We start from the raw sequence: 17,001 nt of genomic DNA on the forward strand, positions 1-17,001 counted from the left end.
CACTCACGAGCGTAAATGTTTCAATATCCTGCGGCTTTTGATCAGGCTGCCACAAGTCTAGAAGCCTTGGTGAGAGGCATTGACTCTGTACATATCACACCTGGCCAACAGCTCTTCGTGTCGGCCTGAGTCGATCACTCTTCCACCGTCGATGACAAAGATGATGTCTGCGTTCTTGATCGTGCTTAGACGGTGAGCGATTGCAACAACAGTCATGCCTGTGGCGCGGCGAGCGTTGCTTAACCCGTTCTCAAGTGCCTTCTCGTTATGTGCGTCCAAAGCTGATGTTGATTCATCCAGGAGAAGCAGCCTTGGTTTCCGAATTAGAGCTCTGGCTACGGCAAGCCGCTGTTTCTCGCCACCGGATAACTGGCAGCCTCCCGACCCGCAATTTGAATCATATCCTTCGGGAAGAGACATGATCTTGTCGTGAATGTTTGCGAGCTGACATGCCTCTGCAAGCTCAGCGTCCGTTATCTTCTGATCAGGCGTCGCGCCAAGCTCGAGGTTGAACCGGACACTGCCGTCAAAGAGAACACTGTCTTGCGGCACGTAGGAGATCGTGTTGCGGAACGTCACATCGCTTGACCCAATATCCCTGTCGTCAATAGTGATGTTCCCAGACTCTGGTCTATGCATTCGTTCGAGCATCGTGAAAACGGTAGACTTTCCGGCTCCACTTGGACCTACTAAAGCGCAAAACTGTCCTGGTCTTATGCTCAGAGAAAGACCTTTGAGAACCTCGACCTGTGGTCTAGCCGGATAGGCGAAATGAACGTCCTCAAGAACGATACTTGCTCCAGCATCTTTGAGCGGCGAGAGTGATTTTTCTCCCGCCGACGGACTGTCTCCTCGAACCTGGCCCTCCTTTGAAGAGTCCAGATCGAACAAATTGACCACTCTTCGGACAGCCTCGAAAGCCTTCGACACGTCCGGTGCAATAGTGAAGAGCTGACCCCAAAGCTGGGCACTTACAAGTAGGGCGATTGTGCAGATGTAATAGTCGACCTGGGTGTATTCGCCTGTTAGTACCAGAGAGCTTCCCCACCAGAAGGAGAGCGAGAATAGGAAAGTGGGCAGCCCGTAGGCCAACGCTAGCCACATGTAAGAGTAGGCGCTTTGTTTCGTCATCTCCTTTGTCGGAGCTTTTAAGGAGCGGCGGTATGTTTGCAGAATCTCCTCTTCCAATGAAAGTGCCGCGACGGTCTTGATGGACTCAACAGCTTCGACAGCAATACCTATCGAGTTTTTGAATGCTTGCGAGTGCCTGGCAGCGAACCTCGCCAGGGCGATCATATGCATAGCTCCTGTACCCATAATAAGCGGAACAACCGCTAGACAGACGAGGGCAATTTTCCAGGCGACAAGATGAGTCAGAATAATCGCAGCAACCATGTTCACAAGGATGGAGAGTATGGTCCCGATTGTACTTCCCGTCAAACCACCAATTGCATTACAGTCCGCAGTGATCAAGGACAGCAGTGATTTTGGTGTTCTGTTGAATGATTCGTGCCAGCCCTGATCTTGGTTGAGCAGAGACTTGAATGCCCGCAGTCGGATATTCCGCAAGAACCTTTCAGAAGCAAGTCCAAAGCCTGACCAGCTGATGATGTTCGCCAAGAGCTCAATTATGGCCAGGATGAAGAACATAAGGGCGAAGAATCTTCCAGAGCTTCGGATCGCTTCTGACCCGTTGCAAGGACTTAATCTGCCAATGGTGTTGCCAAGAATGAGAGCTGATGCGGAATAGGTGCCACCGACTATGAGCATGGCTGTGAAGGCGACAACAAGGACCATTGCGCTTGGCCTCAACATCGGTCCAAGAGTGTTCAGCACGTAAGAAATACTCCTTTTGGCTTCGATCTCTGGATCACTGCCTGCAGCACTCGGCAGCTTCGAAGGCTGGGCAGGGCTTCCCTGAGCCGCGCCATCAGAATTCTCCTTCGGTCCTACGTCGTCGAGTTGTTCATGAATAGCGTCGTCGAGGTGGTTGTTGTGTCGTTCAGACTTGTCAGTGTTTTGCTGGAGTTGAACGAGCTCAAGATAAAAGCCGCCGGCGGCCATGAGTCCTGCATGAGTTCCCTGCTCCACTATCTGTCCAGAACGCATAACAACGATATTATCCGCATCTCTGATCGTGGACAGGCGATGTGCAATTGTGAGAGTGGTGCGTCCACGACTTGCCGCTACGAGTGCTTGTTGCACGCGTTGTTCGCTTGCTGAGTCGAGGGAAGCTGTGGCTTCGTCGAGAATCAGAATTTCTGGATTCTTCACAAGCGCTCTTGCGAGAGCGATGCGCTGTTTCTGACCTCCACTGATCAAAGCTCCTTTTGATCCAACAGTGGTACCATAGCCGTCTTGTAAATTTTGAATGAAAGCGTCGGCATCAGCTTGACCTGCTGCGTCAACCACAAGTTCAATGATCTCTGTACATTGTCCGCCAGCATCTTTTGCTGCCTGGAAGATATCAACTCCCTCGCGGACACGAGCAGCGATTGCCGCCAACTTGTCCGAAAGTAGAACCTGGTTTAGATGTCGGTGTTGCGGAGAATTGATCAAGCCCAAAGCTATATTCTCCAAGATTGAACGGTCGAAGAGAGTTGCATCCTGCTGAACGAAACTCATCAGGCCTCGGGCAGAAGTGATGGAAAGGTCGCGCATTAGGCCGTTGCCAAGCCAGACTTCTCCTGTCGACGGACGATACATGCCCAGAGCAAGACTTGCGATAGTAGACTTCCCACTACCAGAGGGGCCAATCACAGCAGTGCTTTTTCCGGCTGGGATGCTCAGAGTCAAATCTCGTAGGACTTGGACACTTGGTTGGGACGGGTAAGCGAACGAAACGCCACTGAATCTGAGTAATGGAGTGTCGCGATCAGTAACCTGCAGTGTTTGCCTGCCGTCTACTGTCGAGCCAGTATCCATATTCTTTTCGAGCTTCTCAAGCGCAGACTGGGCAGCTCCGAACAGCTGCAAGAATGGTGCCACCGTACTCAGAATGATTGTGGCATCAACGAGGATGAAGATGACGGTGTAGATTGTCCCAACCGTGATGCCCCCATCATTTTCGACACCGTCTGCGATTTGTCGACTGCCTACGTAGTAAGCAGTCGCGTTTGCACTATAAGCGATGAAGAAGAGCATTCCTGCCTGCACCGATGCCGTGATCGCTTTGTGTGTGCCGGCTGACTTTGCGGCGGCCAGAAAAGTGGCGAAGCGGTCAGCAAGCTTTCCATCTGCACTGTACGCTCGCACAAGCGTAATGTTTGACAATGCCTCGAAGGCAATGTTTGATGCCGAGGCTACCGATGTCGACATGGCTCCGGTAAATCTCCCAATGAAGTGACCTCCGACCAGTGCCATGAGAAGAAAGGCTGGTGTCAGGGACACTAAGATCCCGCCGAGTCGGGCATTTTTTATGAATGCGATAGTATACGCTGCGATGAAGAAAGAGATAGCGTTGATGACAACGCCGACTTTCTGCGACGTCCCTTGCTTGATTGCATTCACGTCGGCGTCCAGGTTGTTTGCCATCTCTCCCGGGGAAACATGATCAAAGAACGCAATGTCTTTGCTCAGCATGTCTCTCAGATACTTCTCACGAACGCGCTGGGCAAGTCTCTCCCCGAAAAGATTCCAGCTGACAATATACACGTAGATAAGGACCAGATTCCCTATCGCGATGTACACAACTGTTAGTACCTTGTTGTTAATGCTCGCACGCAGCGTGTCCCGGGTGAACAGTGAAGAGTCGGAAGCTTCGCAGGTAGCAGAGTTCAGGTCATCCATGAGCTGGCCAAATATGATACCGAGTATCGGCACAGGCGTTCCTGATGCAATGGCCGTGACAGTGCCGCAGAACAGGAGCGCCACATCTTGCAATGGTGGCTGCGCATACAGCAGAAGTCTGAACCAGCCAAAGACGCCCTTGATATACTAGCATGGTCAGTCGGGTGTGTCTGCGAAGTCTGGTGACATACGTTTGGAATTGGAGCCATTGCTGTGGAAAGGTGCAAAAATGGGTGCTGCAGTATACAGATTCATAAGGCAGTTGACGGCTCAACAACGTCCGCGAAGAACTGGCCACGCATGATCACGAACAAGGGAAAACGATATTCTGATTTTACATCGCGGAACTCACAGCACAGGACTCGAAAGGCTCTCCCGTCGCTGATCACGGAAGTCGCACCGTCTACCAGCAGGAGCGAACTCGCGATTCGAGCCTCTTTGGGCTAGAGAACACCAGCGCAGATCAGTCGAGTCATGTCCGGGCAAGCGTCGTGGCAACGCTAACAGCCCAGCGATCGTGGCTTGATGGTTCGCGTCCATCTTCCGTCGGCGTCTGGTCAAAAAAAAACAAGCGAAGCAGGGAGTAGAGAAGTGCCGCGAGCGCTAAAGACGCGTCAAGCTTTAGCTCGACCGTTCACAATCTTATCAGATGAAAATTTTCACGTCAATAATATCCACTGACGCCTTAGCAGCCGCTCCGCAGTGCTACAGCGAGACTGAGTAGAACACAGCACGCCTAGAGAGACGATCATTCAAGTTGCAGGCCTTGGATGTCCTGCAGTTACGTAGCTTGCAGGGAGCACGTCGGCGATCAGGAAATATCAGATAAGATTAGATTTTTCCAGATCAGCATCAATGCTGGTACCCTTGGTCGCCAAGAACGCCACCAAGCAATGCTTCGCCAAATCCACCCTTCCTTTCCGCCATCTGCATCCGCTGAAGAGTCGGGCATGGACGGACAGAAAAAGATGCTCGTCGCTGTTGCCCGTTAAGGTAATGACAGGCGTCACCTCCGATGTCGCGCCAGCTAGAAGAAACCGACCTGATGTCGAGCGTCGGAGTCAAAACTCCAGCAGGTCGACAAGCGTGGGGCACTTTGTAGACTTGACGTAAGGAGAACCCGAGCATCGCAGAAGATGCCCTACTAGCAGCTTTTTAGCAGCTTGGGAAACACCTATACAAGAGGGATGTGCATGGGTGAAGTCGTATATCCTTCTCGAAAGTCCTGAGACGAATATAGCTCTGTCAAGCATACTATTCATCACAATGCTCGGCTTTAAGCACGTCCTGACCGGCACGGCGGTTCTCGCTACGCTGAGTAGAGCGCTGCCAGCCGATCATGTGCAGGCGAACTCCGATACATATGAGTACATTGTGATCGGGTCTGGCCCAGGAGGCGGCCCCTTGGCGGCGAACCTGGCCGAAGCTGGACATTCGGTACTGGTGCTTGAGGCTGGTGTCAACAAGACAGACACTATAAATCAAACCATTCCGGCATTTTTCGGACTCAACCAAATCGATCCGGAGCAGGGCTGGTTCTTCTACGTCCACAACTTTGAGGACGAAGAGGATGCTGCCTTGGATGAGAAGCTGGTATGGGAGACCTCGGAGGGTGACAAGTATGTCGGTGCTGATCCCCCTGAGGGATCCCGCCGCCTTGGTGTATTCTACCCGCGAGCCGGGACCTTGGGAGGTTGCGACACTCACAACGGTGGCATTGTCGTCGTTCCTCCAGACAGGGACTGGGACCAAATTGCCAACATCACAGGAGACGATAGTTGGTCTGCTTCTCACATGAGGTCATACTACGAGGCAATCGAGGACAACTTGCATGTTCAAGAAGGAGTGCCAGGTCACGGCTTTGGAGGCTATCTCGGGGTTGATGTCACCCATGCGGATGTCATTGCGAAGGACCCACAGAGAATAGCCAACGCACGGGGAACTGCTGCTGGGTTCGGCAAAGATGAAAGGAGCGTCTCGACCGACTGGGATACGGTTGTCCTCAACGATATCAACGCCCTGGCGCCATCGCGTGACACAGATGAGGACCTGTACCAAATGCCCTTCAAAGTCGACAAGGCTGGCCGAAGAAGCAGTGCTGCAACGAGGTTGAACGAGGCGTTCAACGGTGGCCACCCCGTGACTGTCAAGTTCAACAGCCTAGCATCAAGAATCTTGCTCGACAACGACTTGCGTGCAACTGGCGTCGAGTATTTGGAAGGTGAACAGCTCTATAGAGCCGACCCACGCGTCAACGTGAGTGCTCAGGGTGAACCGGGGGCTGTCCGACAAGCATTTGCGACTCGCGAAGTCATCGTTGCAGGCGGCGCATTCAACAGCCCCCAAATGCTCTTATTGAGCGGCATTGGACCTGCTGATGAGCTTAAAGAGCTCGATATCCCCGTCAAAGTTGACCTGCCTGGAGTTGGGAGAAATCTTCAGGATCACTACGAGATAGCTGTGATCTTTCGCTTCGAGGAAGAATTTTCAATGTTTAGCGAGTGTCGTGCTGGGGAAGACGACGACCCTTGTATGGCTCAGTGGGACGCAAACGGCACCGGACCATATCGCTCCCTTGGCTTCGACCAGCTCGCCAAAATGACATCCAGCACTGCAGACTCCGAAACATCGGATCTTGTCATGTATGGCGGTCCAGGGAACATAATCGGTTTTCTTCCTCCGGAACTTCCCGCTGAAGACATTGTTGGCGCATATACACACACCGTCGTGAAGTCAAATCCCCGCAATCGAGCGGGATCTGTTACTCTATTGACATCAGACCCAAGAGATGTGCCAGACATTCAGTTCAGATTCTTCACTGACGGTGCAGACGAAGACCTGCAGGCGCTGGCTGAAGGTGTGGAGAGGATGCGAGAAAGTTTCAAAGCTGTTCCGACCCCATATACCCCCATCGAGGAGGTTTACCCCGGCGAAAATCTGACAGGCGATGCACTCAAGGACTACATCAAGTCACAAGCATTTGCGCACCACCCAGCGAGCACTTGCGCCATTGGGCCGGATGATGACCCCAATGCTGTGCTCGACGCAGATTTCCGGGTCAGAGGGACCGAAGGCTTACGCGTGGTCGATGCATCTGCGTTTCCGAATGTGCCAGGCTCATTCCCAGTCATCGCCATCTTCATGCTCAGCGAGAAGGCTAGTGAGGTCATCTTGCGTGATGCATTATGAAAGGGCCGAGGTACGGCATCTGGGAATCCTTTACGCCAGCCGGAAAGCTCTGCTGGCTGTCTCCCTCTTAGGCTGGTGGAGTCTACGTCCGGTTCTTTGCATTCCGGTTGCGTTGAGCTGAATCATCATATTTGGCCCAGACCTTAAGCGACATCAGGTCTGTAGCGTAGCCCAGGAACCAAAACAATCTCTCAAAATCTAGTAACGATGTATATTGGCATCACCCGATTCTTGTACATGCATTCGTGCCCGCCAGTCTACTCATTTGTTGAACTGTTCTGATAGCCTCACGCCCACACGCAATCGTAGTGAGCTTATCAATGCCTGCATCTTGCTGAGGAGTTCGTTGGCGAGGCATGGGCACCGATGGCCGAAGCGGCGATACGGGCTGCGTCTCGTCACTGATGCAGATTGCTCCGCGGTCTGGTTTGGACATTCGCCGGGGCATCACTATTGCCTCTTCCAACCTGTAGAATTCAGAATGACACGGGAGAGCGCGTAGTCTTCCTTCTCGGTGATCATCAAGGAGGGATTTGTGGCTGAAGGAGTGGTTTGGTGAAGTCTCTAGCCTCCAATGGACAGACTGACGTACGTTACGTGCTCGGAAGGTGTGGTCAAAGTCAGCAAGAGCAAATGTACTTACAACCATGCCCTTCAGATGTGCACATCGAGGCAAATGTCAACCAATGCTTGCCCGTGACTGTATACATGGAAACATGGCCGGGTTCCCCTCGCCAACGAGTTCTGGGCGTACGAGCAACCACGGATCGCATCACTGCGTCGCAGTAATGCAACAGGGACAATTAGACGGAAGCCCAGTCCGAGCCGACAGGAAAATCATGACGGGCCTCACCATGTCAACCAATTATGATGACGCTCAAGATGATCTAAACACGGTTAGCGCGACCCCTGAGCATGGTTGCCTTGTGCCGCGGCCGCCTGAAGATCCGAGTACAACCGCCTGCAGGAACGAGATTCTTTTCCCCACATTCGATCTACCCGCGAGCGATCTCCTCGCGTGCAGGGGAATGTGCCAGCGATCTGGGGTTGGAAGCACGTTCCGTTCCCGGCACCACCCTCACGCTTACTGGCGTGACGACTTCGCTGGTGACGATTGTGTACCTCCCTTCACGGCTGATTAACTGCTATCATGAATCATTACAGCTCCCATCACGGTCTCAGCTGCACTTTACAGTGGGAATTCCGACCGAATGATGATGTCGTTGTTGCAGTCTCAGAGAAGCCTGCAGAAGCATAAATACTGTGCTTGAGCCCGTCCTATCCACGTCTTTCCTCATCAAAGCCCAGCAATCCCACTCACGAACCAAATTCATTTCCACCGGTCTAAAGTCTACACATCATGTCCGACTACAAACCTACAGGTATAATCTTTTCCCAGGACGCCTCCCATGGTCGACCTTCTGCAATCAATACTAAGTATGGACACAGAGCACGACGGCCTCCGCAAGGACGGTCAGCCTGACCAGCGCGTTGGCGGCGAGTTCGCCGGCGGCAAGGTTGATCCCGTCGAGGCCGGTAAGAAGGGTGGACAGACTGGCGGGACTGCCGGAGGGCAAGCGTCTGGAGGCAGCGATGGTGATGACTACAAGCCTACCGAGCATGGAGGCATCCGCAAGGATGGTCAGCCTGACGGTCGTGTAAAGGGCAATTAGCCCAATCATAGTCTCAAATATAGCGGTGGCTCGCGGAAGACACACATCGCGAACGAACAATTAAGACTCTCTTGGCGATAGTCCAACACAGTCTTTCCAATTGTGTTCGCTCACATCAGTTTCGGTTAGTTGTCGAGTCAATTTGAGGTCCCGAATGTGTTTAGATGTTGAACAAAAGTCCAAGACTTTGTTATCGTTCGGTTGCCGCCGCTGAATCGCACTTTTCCGTTAAGACCCACGTCATGGAGTATTTCCCCTCATGACTTTCATACGACCATGTTTTACCTCTTTGAGAAATGACAAACATGACTGAGTTGAGTGGTAAAATCATTGTTGTGACGGGCGCGGGCAGTGGGATTGGGTTAGTGTGTGCACGATCGTACTGGAGTTCGCACCACTGATCGCAGCAGTCACGCCAGTTATAAAGCACTCGCAGCTGAGGGTGCGACGATCGCCTTGTGCGATATCAACGAGGCCGCAGTCAAGACTGGCTGTAGCGAGTTGGGAGGTGAACATCAATTCTATGCCTTGGATGTAGGCTCAAGCCAGCAGTGTAATGAGATTGTTGCTCGTATCGTTGGTCACTTCGGTCGAATCGACGGTCTCTTCAACTGCGCAGGCGTTAACCCTACTGAAAGTCCGCTCGCCGAAACCACAGACGAATATTGGGACAAGCTCGTCAGCACCAACCTCCGCGGCCCGTACAACATGACCAGAGCGTGCATTCCTCACCTTCAGACTGGTGGAGTTATCGTCAACGTCTCGTCCACTGCTGGCATCCGAGCCTCGGCTGGTTTCGCAATTTACAATGCTACCAAATTCGGAGTGATTGGATTCTCAAAGTCCATGGCGCTGGAGTTGGGACCTAAGGGAATTAGGGTCAACGTAATCGCGCCGGGACCCATTGATACGCCAACCAATGCTTCGGTGATGGAAGGAGAAGATGCAGTGAGGCGTATTGAGCAGAGGATCTCCATGGGCCGTCTTGGAAAGCCAGACGAGGTTGCGGACGTCGTCACTTTTCTATTTAGCGAGAAGAGTCGTTGGGTCAATGGTGCAGTGATCGAGGTCACCGGTGGTATGTGAAGCACTAGTACTGAATGATAAGTTCTACCATAGATCTATGAGGCAGCCGCCGTCTCGAGCATCTCATTGAGCTTCTGACACCAGACACTCTGAAAGACTTCGGTGGCGGCTAAAGTAGGAATTCCCCAAAAGAAGTGCGGCCAACCGACAAATTCCTTGACTTCTACGACAACGCCGTGCTTCTTGCACTCTTCGTAGAAGAACATGGTTTCCTGATAAGTAGGATCGTTTGTGCAAGCCGCAATGTAGGTCTGAGGCAGGAGCTTGACACTCGGGTGTAGAAGGCACGAGTGTAGAGGGTCATCTGGGGGAGCATTGAGCCATTCTACACGCGTCAGCATATATGCCCCGATGCGATGAGCATCTTACCTCGAGCTGTGATCATATCCTGCGTTGAAATCATTGGAAGATCCTTGTACTTCTCAGGTGTCAAACGACGTCGATACTCATCGGGAAGCGCTCGTGGGTCACACGATGCCATGGCGCCCAGTAAGATAGCCGAAGGCCGCAAGGCATGATCAGAGGCGTATTTGACCGCAACACAAGCCGACAGATTGGCTCCTGCGGACCCACCCATGACGGCTTTCCGAGTCGGATCGCCGCCATACTTCGAAGCGTTTTCGTGCATCCACTCATATGCTTTGCAGACATCGTTCAGACCGTCAGGGAAAGGGTTCTCAGGAGCTAAGCCGTACTCTGGTGAGAAGAGAATGATGTTCGACCTCTGAACAATGTCGCGGCACAGTCCATCTTCGAATTCGACTGCACCAGCGTACCAGCCGCCGGAATGGACGTAGAGTCCAACAGGGAGTTGTCCAGACGCCTGCGCGGGGGTGTAGATCTTTACGTACCGCTCGGGAGTGATCTGGACAACTTCTTCCTTGATAGAGTCGGGTTTTGGTGGCGAGGCAGCTGCCAGTGCCGCGAATAAGTGACTAAACTGCTCTCTGCTGACCTGTGCGCTCTCATAAGATAGCTTCGGCCGACCTCCCATGGCGGCCTCGAACTGTGACGTCAGCTAGGAGGTACGCATTCCGCACATACAATCTTACAGCAGCCCATTCTGGGTCCCAAGGTGGAAGCTCGTCGGCCATTCTTGGAGCTGGCTGCTGAACAGCTTTTGCAGACCCTTCCAGACAAGAGATGCAAGTTCTCACAGTCATATCGAAGCAAGAAGAGCCCGAGCAGCTACCGAGGGGGTTGGCGCTTGGCTCTCGGCATCACTACGGCAGTGGCGATAAGCTGCCTCCGCGCCGCGCCCCGAGCCGCTCATCTGCATTACAGACGTCGAGCATCGTCGCACGGGCATTGGTATACTAAGCATGCGTTGAGCATGTAGACAGTCCTTCGAAGCCGATTCTCAACCTCGTGAGAGCTTGACTCTTTTCAGTGTGGCGATGTCGCTAAATGGAGAATTGTCTTCCCACGCGTGGCGCCTGTGGCTTTCAGAAGGGGCGGAACCGATCCGAGCAAGGCCTAAGCTGGCGACCGAAATTTCCGCTGCCTTTGGACTGGCAGACGTATGAGATATCTGGAGACAACTTGCGCCGCGATCCCTCTTCTTCGTGAGTCATCTGCTTGTTGTAGGCTAGCCGCTTCGTTGTGTTCCTGCTGTAATGAGCAGGCATTGGGTTGCTATGTTCGCCGCTCTGGGCCCAGGCGCACAGCTGAACCCTTCTCCGTTCGACATATGAAGGTTTGAGTCATCGGTAGGCGTCGCAACTGTGCATCATAATCTTGCACCTCATCCAAATCAGGCTCATCATCCTTCATTGAGGGTCATTTGCTTCTTCGCCATAGCATGGCACGGCTGCCCTTTACCTGTGTTGGAGCTACTCTGGAGGTTGTGGTTTATGCGATTGGTTGTCGTTCGAGTCATTAATGATCTAGACTTTGTTGTGGAAAATCGCCAGTCGCCGCGCGCAGAACACATCGACATATAAGGCCACTCCCCTTCAATGCCACACGTTTGAAGGTCCAACGACTCGAGTTGACGCTCGCGAAGCAGGCCGTGAAAGGGTCCTTTTTCCTGCTTTATTACGATCCGAGACAGCCATCGCACTGCGCGCATCGCACTGCGACAATCACCGACCCTAACCGTCACTTTGGACTCTGACTACACAATGGTTCTTTTCTCCGACTCCTACGGTCTTACCGTGCCCTGCTGTGCTGCCACGGCTTTCACTGCAGCGTACATTTCAACTTCACCGACAGAAGCTGCAAAGTCAGGCGGCAGATCCCAGGGACTTTTATATACCATCATCTGTCTTACAAGCAGTATAACAGTGACCTTCCTGGTCCAGAGCGGACTCCATATTCACACTGCTGCAAGCCACCATAAGCACACGACGGAGAATACAGGCGGTGCCCAGTCGCTGCTTGGAACACTCCTCTGGCTGACATTGACGCTACTGCTTCTCGTCCAGTCCCATCCTTCGTGGAGAGCGTACGGCGCTGCAGCTATCGTTAATGCTGTCCTGGAGGTGCCTAGCATTATAGTTCATTTGCGGAGCTACGAGTCGCACACCGGCTTCCACATACATCCAGCTTTAGAGAGCGCCAGGCTGCTGTTGTTCCTTGGCCTCTGTGGGACATGTGTTGCACATTCTCGAGGATCCATTCCACCCACCCAGGACGAAACAGAGCGTCTCCTTGTTTCACGAAGCTCTAGCAGTTCGAACAGCAGCATGAAATACCAGTCAATGCCCAAGGACGACGATGGCGAATCTGATGACGACGACGAGTCCGAATGTGAGCGACCTATCTTTTCGGCCGCACACAAGGACGCAGTGAAGCAAAAAGGTGGTTTGTTTGGATACCTCGCTCAATTCAAAGTCTTCTTGCCGTACCTTTGGCCATCGGCCGAACGGAAACTCCAGGCATACTTCTGTGTTATAGGCCTCAACATACTCGCAGAGCGGGCTCTGAATGTTCTCTACCCACGACAATTCGGCATCGTCGTAGACAAGCTCTATCTCGTCGTCAGTGCTGGCGGTCCGGTGCCAGTACAGGAAATTTTGCTCTGGATCCTCTACGAACTGCTGCTGCAAGAGGCTTGTGGGCTTCCTGCGCTCAGCGAGTTCCTCGAGATTCGCGTGTCGAACCGGACACGCTTGCGTCTCAGTGTCGCAGCCTTTGACCACGTCATGGGTCTGCCCATGAGCTTTCACGATAGCAAAGCCTCGGGCGAGTTGATCAAGGCAGTGGAACAAGCAGGCTCCATGAGTTCGTTGCTACGTATGTTGGCCTTGGAGACGGCTCCCTTCCTGATCGATGTTGTTGTCGCGCTTTGGTATGTGAATGCCATTCTGGGCATCTATGGGGCTGTAATCGTGCTATATGTCGGTGTAGCATTCAGCTTCGTTACCTACACCATTTCTATCGTCATGGCCAAAGCACGAAGAACTTATGCAGCGGACTCGAGATCACAGAGTCAATTACTCTACGAAACGATTAGCAACTGGTCCACGGTATCGTTCTTCAATCGTCATCGCCACGAGCACGAACGTCTCTTTGACACAGCCAGCACGGCGATCTCATCGAGTCAGTGGGACAATGATGTCGCCATCTACATTTTCGCTGCGCAGCAATTTATTGAAATTGCCGGCAGGCTGGCCACTGCCCTTCTGTCAGCATACAGGATCGCACTTGGTTTGAGCCCGGTCGGCATCTTTGTGGCTATCGAGGTGTACTGGGACAGCGTTACGAGGCCGTTATGGCATTTAAGCTACAATTTCCGTCAACTATCATCCGATCTCATTGACGCAGAGCGCTTGTTGGAACTGTTCCAGCAATCATCCGATATCAAAGACGGTCCACGTACACTGCCTTCTTTCCTATCCGGGGAGATCGAATTCTCAGATGTGGATTTTGGATACAACGCCGAGCAAATCACGCTGAAGAATGTATCTTTCCGCGCCAAACCGGGACAGACAATCGCTATCGTTGGCGAGACAGGCAGTGGAAAGTCCACAGTGCTAAAGCTGCTCATGCGCTTTTACGATGTTGCATCAGGCTCGATCAAAGTCGATGGTGTGGATCTCAGGGACGTCACTGTACAATCCTTACGTGAGGCTTTCGGTTTCGTGCCTCAGAATGCGGTTCTGTTCAATGCCTCGATCTTCGAGAATGTTCGCTATGGCAGACTCAACGCCACAGTCGAAGAAGTCCACTGTGCCTGTCGGGCTGCTGCAATACACGACCGTATCATGAGCTTCCCGAGAGGATATGACACGAAGGCTGGAGAGCGAGGCGTCAAGCTTTCAGGGGGCGAGTTGCAGCGCATTGCCATCGCGAGAGTCATGTTGAGAAACCCACAGATTGTGCTTCTCGACGAAGCTACCTCTGCTTTAGACACCGAGACTGAATCGAAGATCCAAGATGCTTTACGCTCTCTGACCACAGGAAGGACAACAATTGTCATCGCGCATCGTCTGTCGACCATAGTGGATGCCGATATGATCCTCATGCTTAACCAAGGCAAGATCATCGAACGAGGAACTCACAGTTTTCTGTTGCAACAGAATGGCAAATACAAGGACTACTGGTTCCAGCAGACGCGTACGCCGCCAGTGGTCAGTGAAGACTGATGTGCACCTAGGGATGACGTACTCTCCCGAAAGATAGCAACACCAAATCAATTCACTCTGCGTACGAGCGAACTGTGTATATTATTGGGGCGTGAGTGCCGGCAGTAGAGATTACTGTATCATACGAATAGAGTGCCCTTGACAGCCAATTCTGCTTGTTCTGCTGTCGTGCACCGCAAGTCTGGTGGAGCCTCACCGCGAATCGTTCGGCCTCAGGTACGGGCGAGACAGCCTCAACCAGCCGCTCGGCCCGTCGGTGGAACCCAGCTGCGCGAAAGCCCGAACCACTAAGTCAGGCGGTGAAGTTGAGTAGCCCAATCTGTCTACTATAATGCCCATTTGGACCATGTTGTACTCCTAGAGTCGGATCGTCAGCCACATAAATGCTACATACACTATTGACCGACTCCAGGCCCAATCAAGCGCTGTGTGCGCCGAAGTGGATCATCTTTCAACGACCGGGATTGCAGCTCGCCAAGTGGCCCCAGCGTCTGATTGACGCCAGTTCCGCCTGCGCCTCCCACTCTATCAATGGGCCGACCGGAATGGTTGGCCTGAATGTACGTGTGATCCATTCGTGAACGGAGCCTCGCTCCCAAGCAAAGCTCAGAACGTAGTTAACTTACGTACCAACGAGATCCAAATGCTGGACGCAAAAACACTACTGCTTTTGGAAGAAGTGGATCAACAGGATTGCTCAAACGAGGACGCGCCGCATGCTATCTTTAGGTCCTCGCGGCCAGAGGCAAGGCTAATCCTCCGTTCCACTCCAAGACCGTAATGCATCATGGATCTGCACAGCTTTCGTCTGTACCGCGGTTATGGACCCGTGGGGCAGTGACACTTGACGTGCCTCTAAAACGTCACACAAGCGCAAGCGAGTATGAGTCGATCATAGCAGCGACCGACGAGGAACACGGAGTTCCAGGATCCGAAGATGTTGCATTAGATCACAAAGGGGTCCGTCAATCTTCCGGCTTTGTAGCCTGGTTCAAGGTATAAGAAGGGTTACTCTCACTCGCTCAATACGATCAGGAACCATCATGGCGAACTCACGACTACGCGTAGGTATCATCGGAGCCGGCATCGGCGGCCTAACTGCCGCTATTGCAATTGCACGAGCAGGCGCAGACGTGACCATTCTCGAGGCCGCGACCGAGCTTGGAGAGATCGGTGCCGGCATTCAGGTGAGTTTCACAACAGTCAACCATGACAGATCAACCGCTCAACTCTGTAGGTGCTGCCCAATGTATCCCGCTTCCTGATCCGATGGGGCGTGGACAAGATTATTGGCGATGACCTCGTGCCTTTCAAAGAGTGCAATACCCGCTGGGGCCCCGATGCCACACTCATTGAGCACTCCGACACCACAGCCGTGGTCAGAAACACCGGATTCCCATGGTGGGTAGTCCGCCGCGACCACCTGCACGCCGGCCTGGCTGAGTCCGCCAAACGCCACGGGTGCAAATTGATCGTCAACGCACGTGTCTCGCAAATCCACGACTCGGGACCGAGCGTCGCCGTCTCCACCGAGAATGGTGCAAGCTATACCTTTGATCTTGCTCTTGGGGCGGACGGTATCCGATCTGTCACACGAGCGCACTTGTTCCCCGGCGTGACAGCGAAAGCAACCTCCAAAGTAGCTGCCTACCGTGGGGTGCTCTCCTATTCTGCAATCTACGCTGCCGCACCTGAGGCGCGCGGACTACTTAGCGCCGGCGGCGATGTCTGGACCGGCCCACGTGGATATATACTCACATACCCTATCTCCGGGGGACGCGAATGCAATATCGTCACCGCCTTCTGCAAAGATGATTATGTTACGAAACCTGAAGCAGTCAGCACCGACGAGTTTCGTAGCTACTACAAGGACTACCATCCGGTGCTGCAGAAGATGATCTCCTTGGTAGATTACACTCAACGATGGCCACTCCTGACCATGCCACGCCTGGAGACATGGTCGAATTCGAAGCGGAACTTGGTGCTGTTAGGCGACGCTGCTCACTGCATGCAGAACCACATGGCGCAGGGAGCGGCGACAGCGATGGAGGACGGAGCGTTCTTGGGTCGAGTGATATCCGAGGTTGTGCGCGGGGTGCTATCGCTGGATGAGGCGATACGCCTTTACGAGAAGCAGCGCATTCCCAAGGCGTGGATCAAGCAGCAGCTTTCGCACATCTCAGGTATTAACAACATGAGGGAGAAACCAGAGGACATTAGGGACCGCGAAGCCGCCAGCAAACCGCAGGTCGAAGCACTCGGGCACAACCCAGTGAAGGCTCCGGAACTGCCGCCAACATTCCGCAGTTGGCAAATCTGGGACAGCGATGTCTCTGTGCCAGGTGTCTTCTACTACGATGCCGAGGCCGATGCGGACTGCGCAGTGATGGAATTCCTCCAAAGCAGCGGGGAGGTCGATGAATTTGAAATGCTGAGTAGCAGGGTCAAGGACAAGTTTGTAGGCTATGTTGCTGACAACGGTATGGGACATCACGTGTTACCAGCACTACACGATGGAACGGTGAAGCATGGAGAAACGGTGGATGCCTTCAAGCGTGTGGCGACTGCCGTTGAGGAATAGTCTAGGTGCGTGCCACATCTGCAAGCAACTTCAGGATCTGTGACAGTCTCCGGCTTAGAAGATGCCGACTGTAGAGTATCAAGGCGTGAATCCA

At 53.1% G+C, this 17,001-nt stretch overlaps 7 protein-coding genes across 7 annotated transcripts; 5 read left to right on the plus strand and 2 right to left on the minus strand.

Annotated features, from left to right (window-relative positions):
- Positions 1-57: 57 nt before the first annotated feature.
- HMPREF1541_08475 (uncharacterized protein) lies at positions 58-3,998 on the minus strand (the record flags this gene model as incomplete). The annotated part of the gene is made up of 2 exons (XM_008722794.1): positions 58-3,936; positions 3,981-3,998. The coding sequence occupies 2 exons, from the start codon at positions 3,996-3,998 to the stop codon at positions 58-60; spliced, it is 3,897 nt and encodes a 1,298-aa protein (XP_008721016.1).
- Positions 3,999-5,055: 1,057 nt separating this feature from the next.
- On the plus strand, positions 5,056-6,978 carry HMPREF1541_08476 (uncharacterized protein; the record flags this gene model as incomplete). Its single annotated transcript, XM_008722795.1, has 1 exon — positions 5,056-6,978. The coding sequence occupies one exon, from the start codon at positions 5,056-5,058 to the stop codon at positions 6,976-6,978; it is 1,923 nt and encodes a 640-aa protein (XP_008721017.1).
- Positions 6,979-8,417: 1,439 nt separating this feature from the next.
- HMPREF1541_08477 (uncharacterized protein) lies at positions 8,418-8,651 on the plus strand (the record flags this gene model as incomplete). Its single annotated transcript, XM_008722796.1, has 1 exon — positions 8,418-8,651. One exon carries the CDS (start codon positions 8,418-8,420, stop codon positions 8,649-8,651), a length of 234 nt encoding a protein of 77 aa, XP_008721018.1.
- Positions 8,652-8,956: 305 nt separating this feature from the next.
- On the plus strand, positions 8,957-9,737 carry HMPREF1541_08478 (uncharacterized protein; the record flags this gene model as incomplete). The annotated part of the gene is made up of 2 exons (XM_008722797.1): positions 8,957-9,012; positions 9,062-9,737. 2 exons carry the CDS (start codon positions 8,957-8,959, stop codon positions 9,735-9,737), a joined length of 732 nt encoding a protein of 243 aa, XP_008721019.1.
- A 35-nt stretch (positions 9,738-9,772) lies between these two features.
- HMPREF1541_08479 (uncharacterized protein) lies at positions 9,773-10,731 on the minus strand (the record flags this gene model as incomplete). The annotated part of the gene is made up of 2 exons (XM_008722798.1): positions 9,773-10,062; positions 10,107-10,731. The coding sequence occupies 2 exons, from the start codon at positions 10,729-10,731 to the stop codon at positions 9,773-9,775; spliced, it is 915 nt and encodes a 304-aa protein (XP_008721020.1).
- A 1,693-nt stretch (positions 10,732-12,424) lies between these two features.
- On the plus strand, positions 12,425-14,326 carry HMPREF1541_08480 (uncharacterized protein; the record flags this gene model as incomplete). Its single annotated transcript, XM_008722799.1, has 1 exon — positions 12,425-14,326. One exon carries the CDS (start codon positions 12,425-12,427, stop codon positions 14,324-14,326), a length of 1,902 nt encoding a protein of 633 aa, XP_008721021.1.
- A 1,043-nt stretch (positions 14,327-15,369) lies between these two features.
- HMPREF1541_08481 (uncharacterized protein) lies at positions 15,370-16,907 on the plus strand (the record flags this gene model as incomplete). Its single annotated transcript, XM_008722800.1, has 2 exons — positions 15,370-15,513; positions 15,564-16,907. The coding sequence occupies 2 exons, from the start codon at positions 15,370-15,372 to the stop codon at positions 16,905-16,907; spliced, it is 1,488 nt and encodes a 495-aa protein (XP_008721022.1).
- Positions 16,908-17,001: the final 94 nt, after the last annotated feature.

Source organism: Cyphellophora europaea (assembly GCF_000365145.1).
Source record: "Cyphellophora europaea CBS 101466 unplaced genomic scaffold supercont1.9, whole genome shotgun sequence".
In the NCBI taxonomy this organism is placed as follows: Eukaryota; Fungi; Ascomycota; class Eurotiomycetes; order Chaetothyriales; family Cyphellophoraceae; genus Cyphellophora; species Cyphellophora europaea.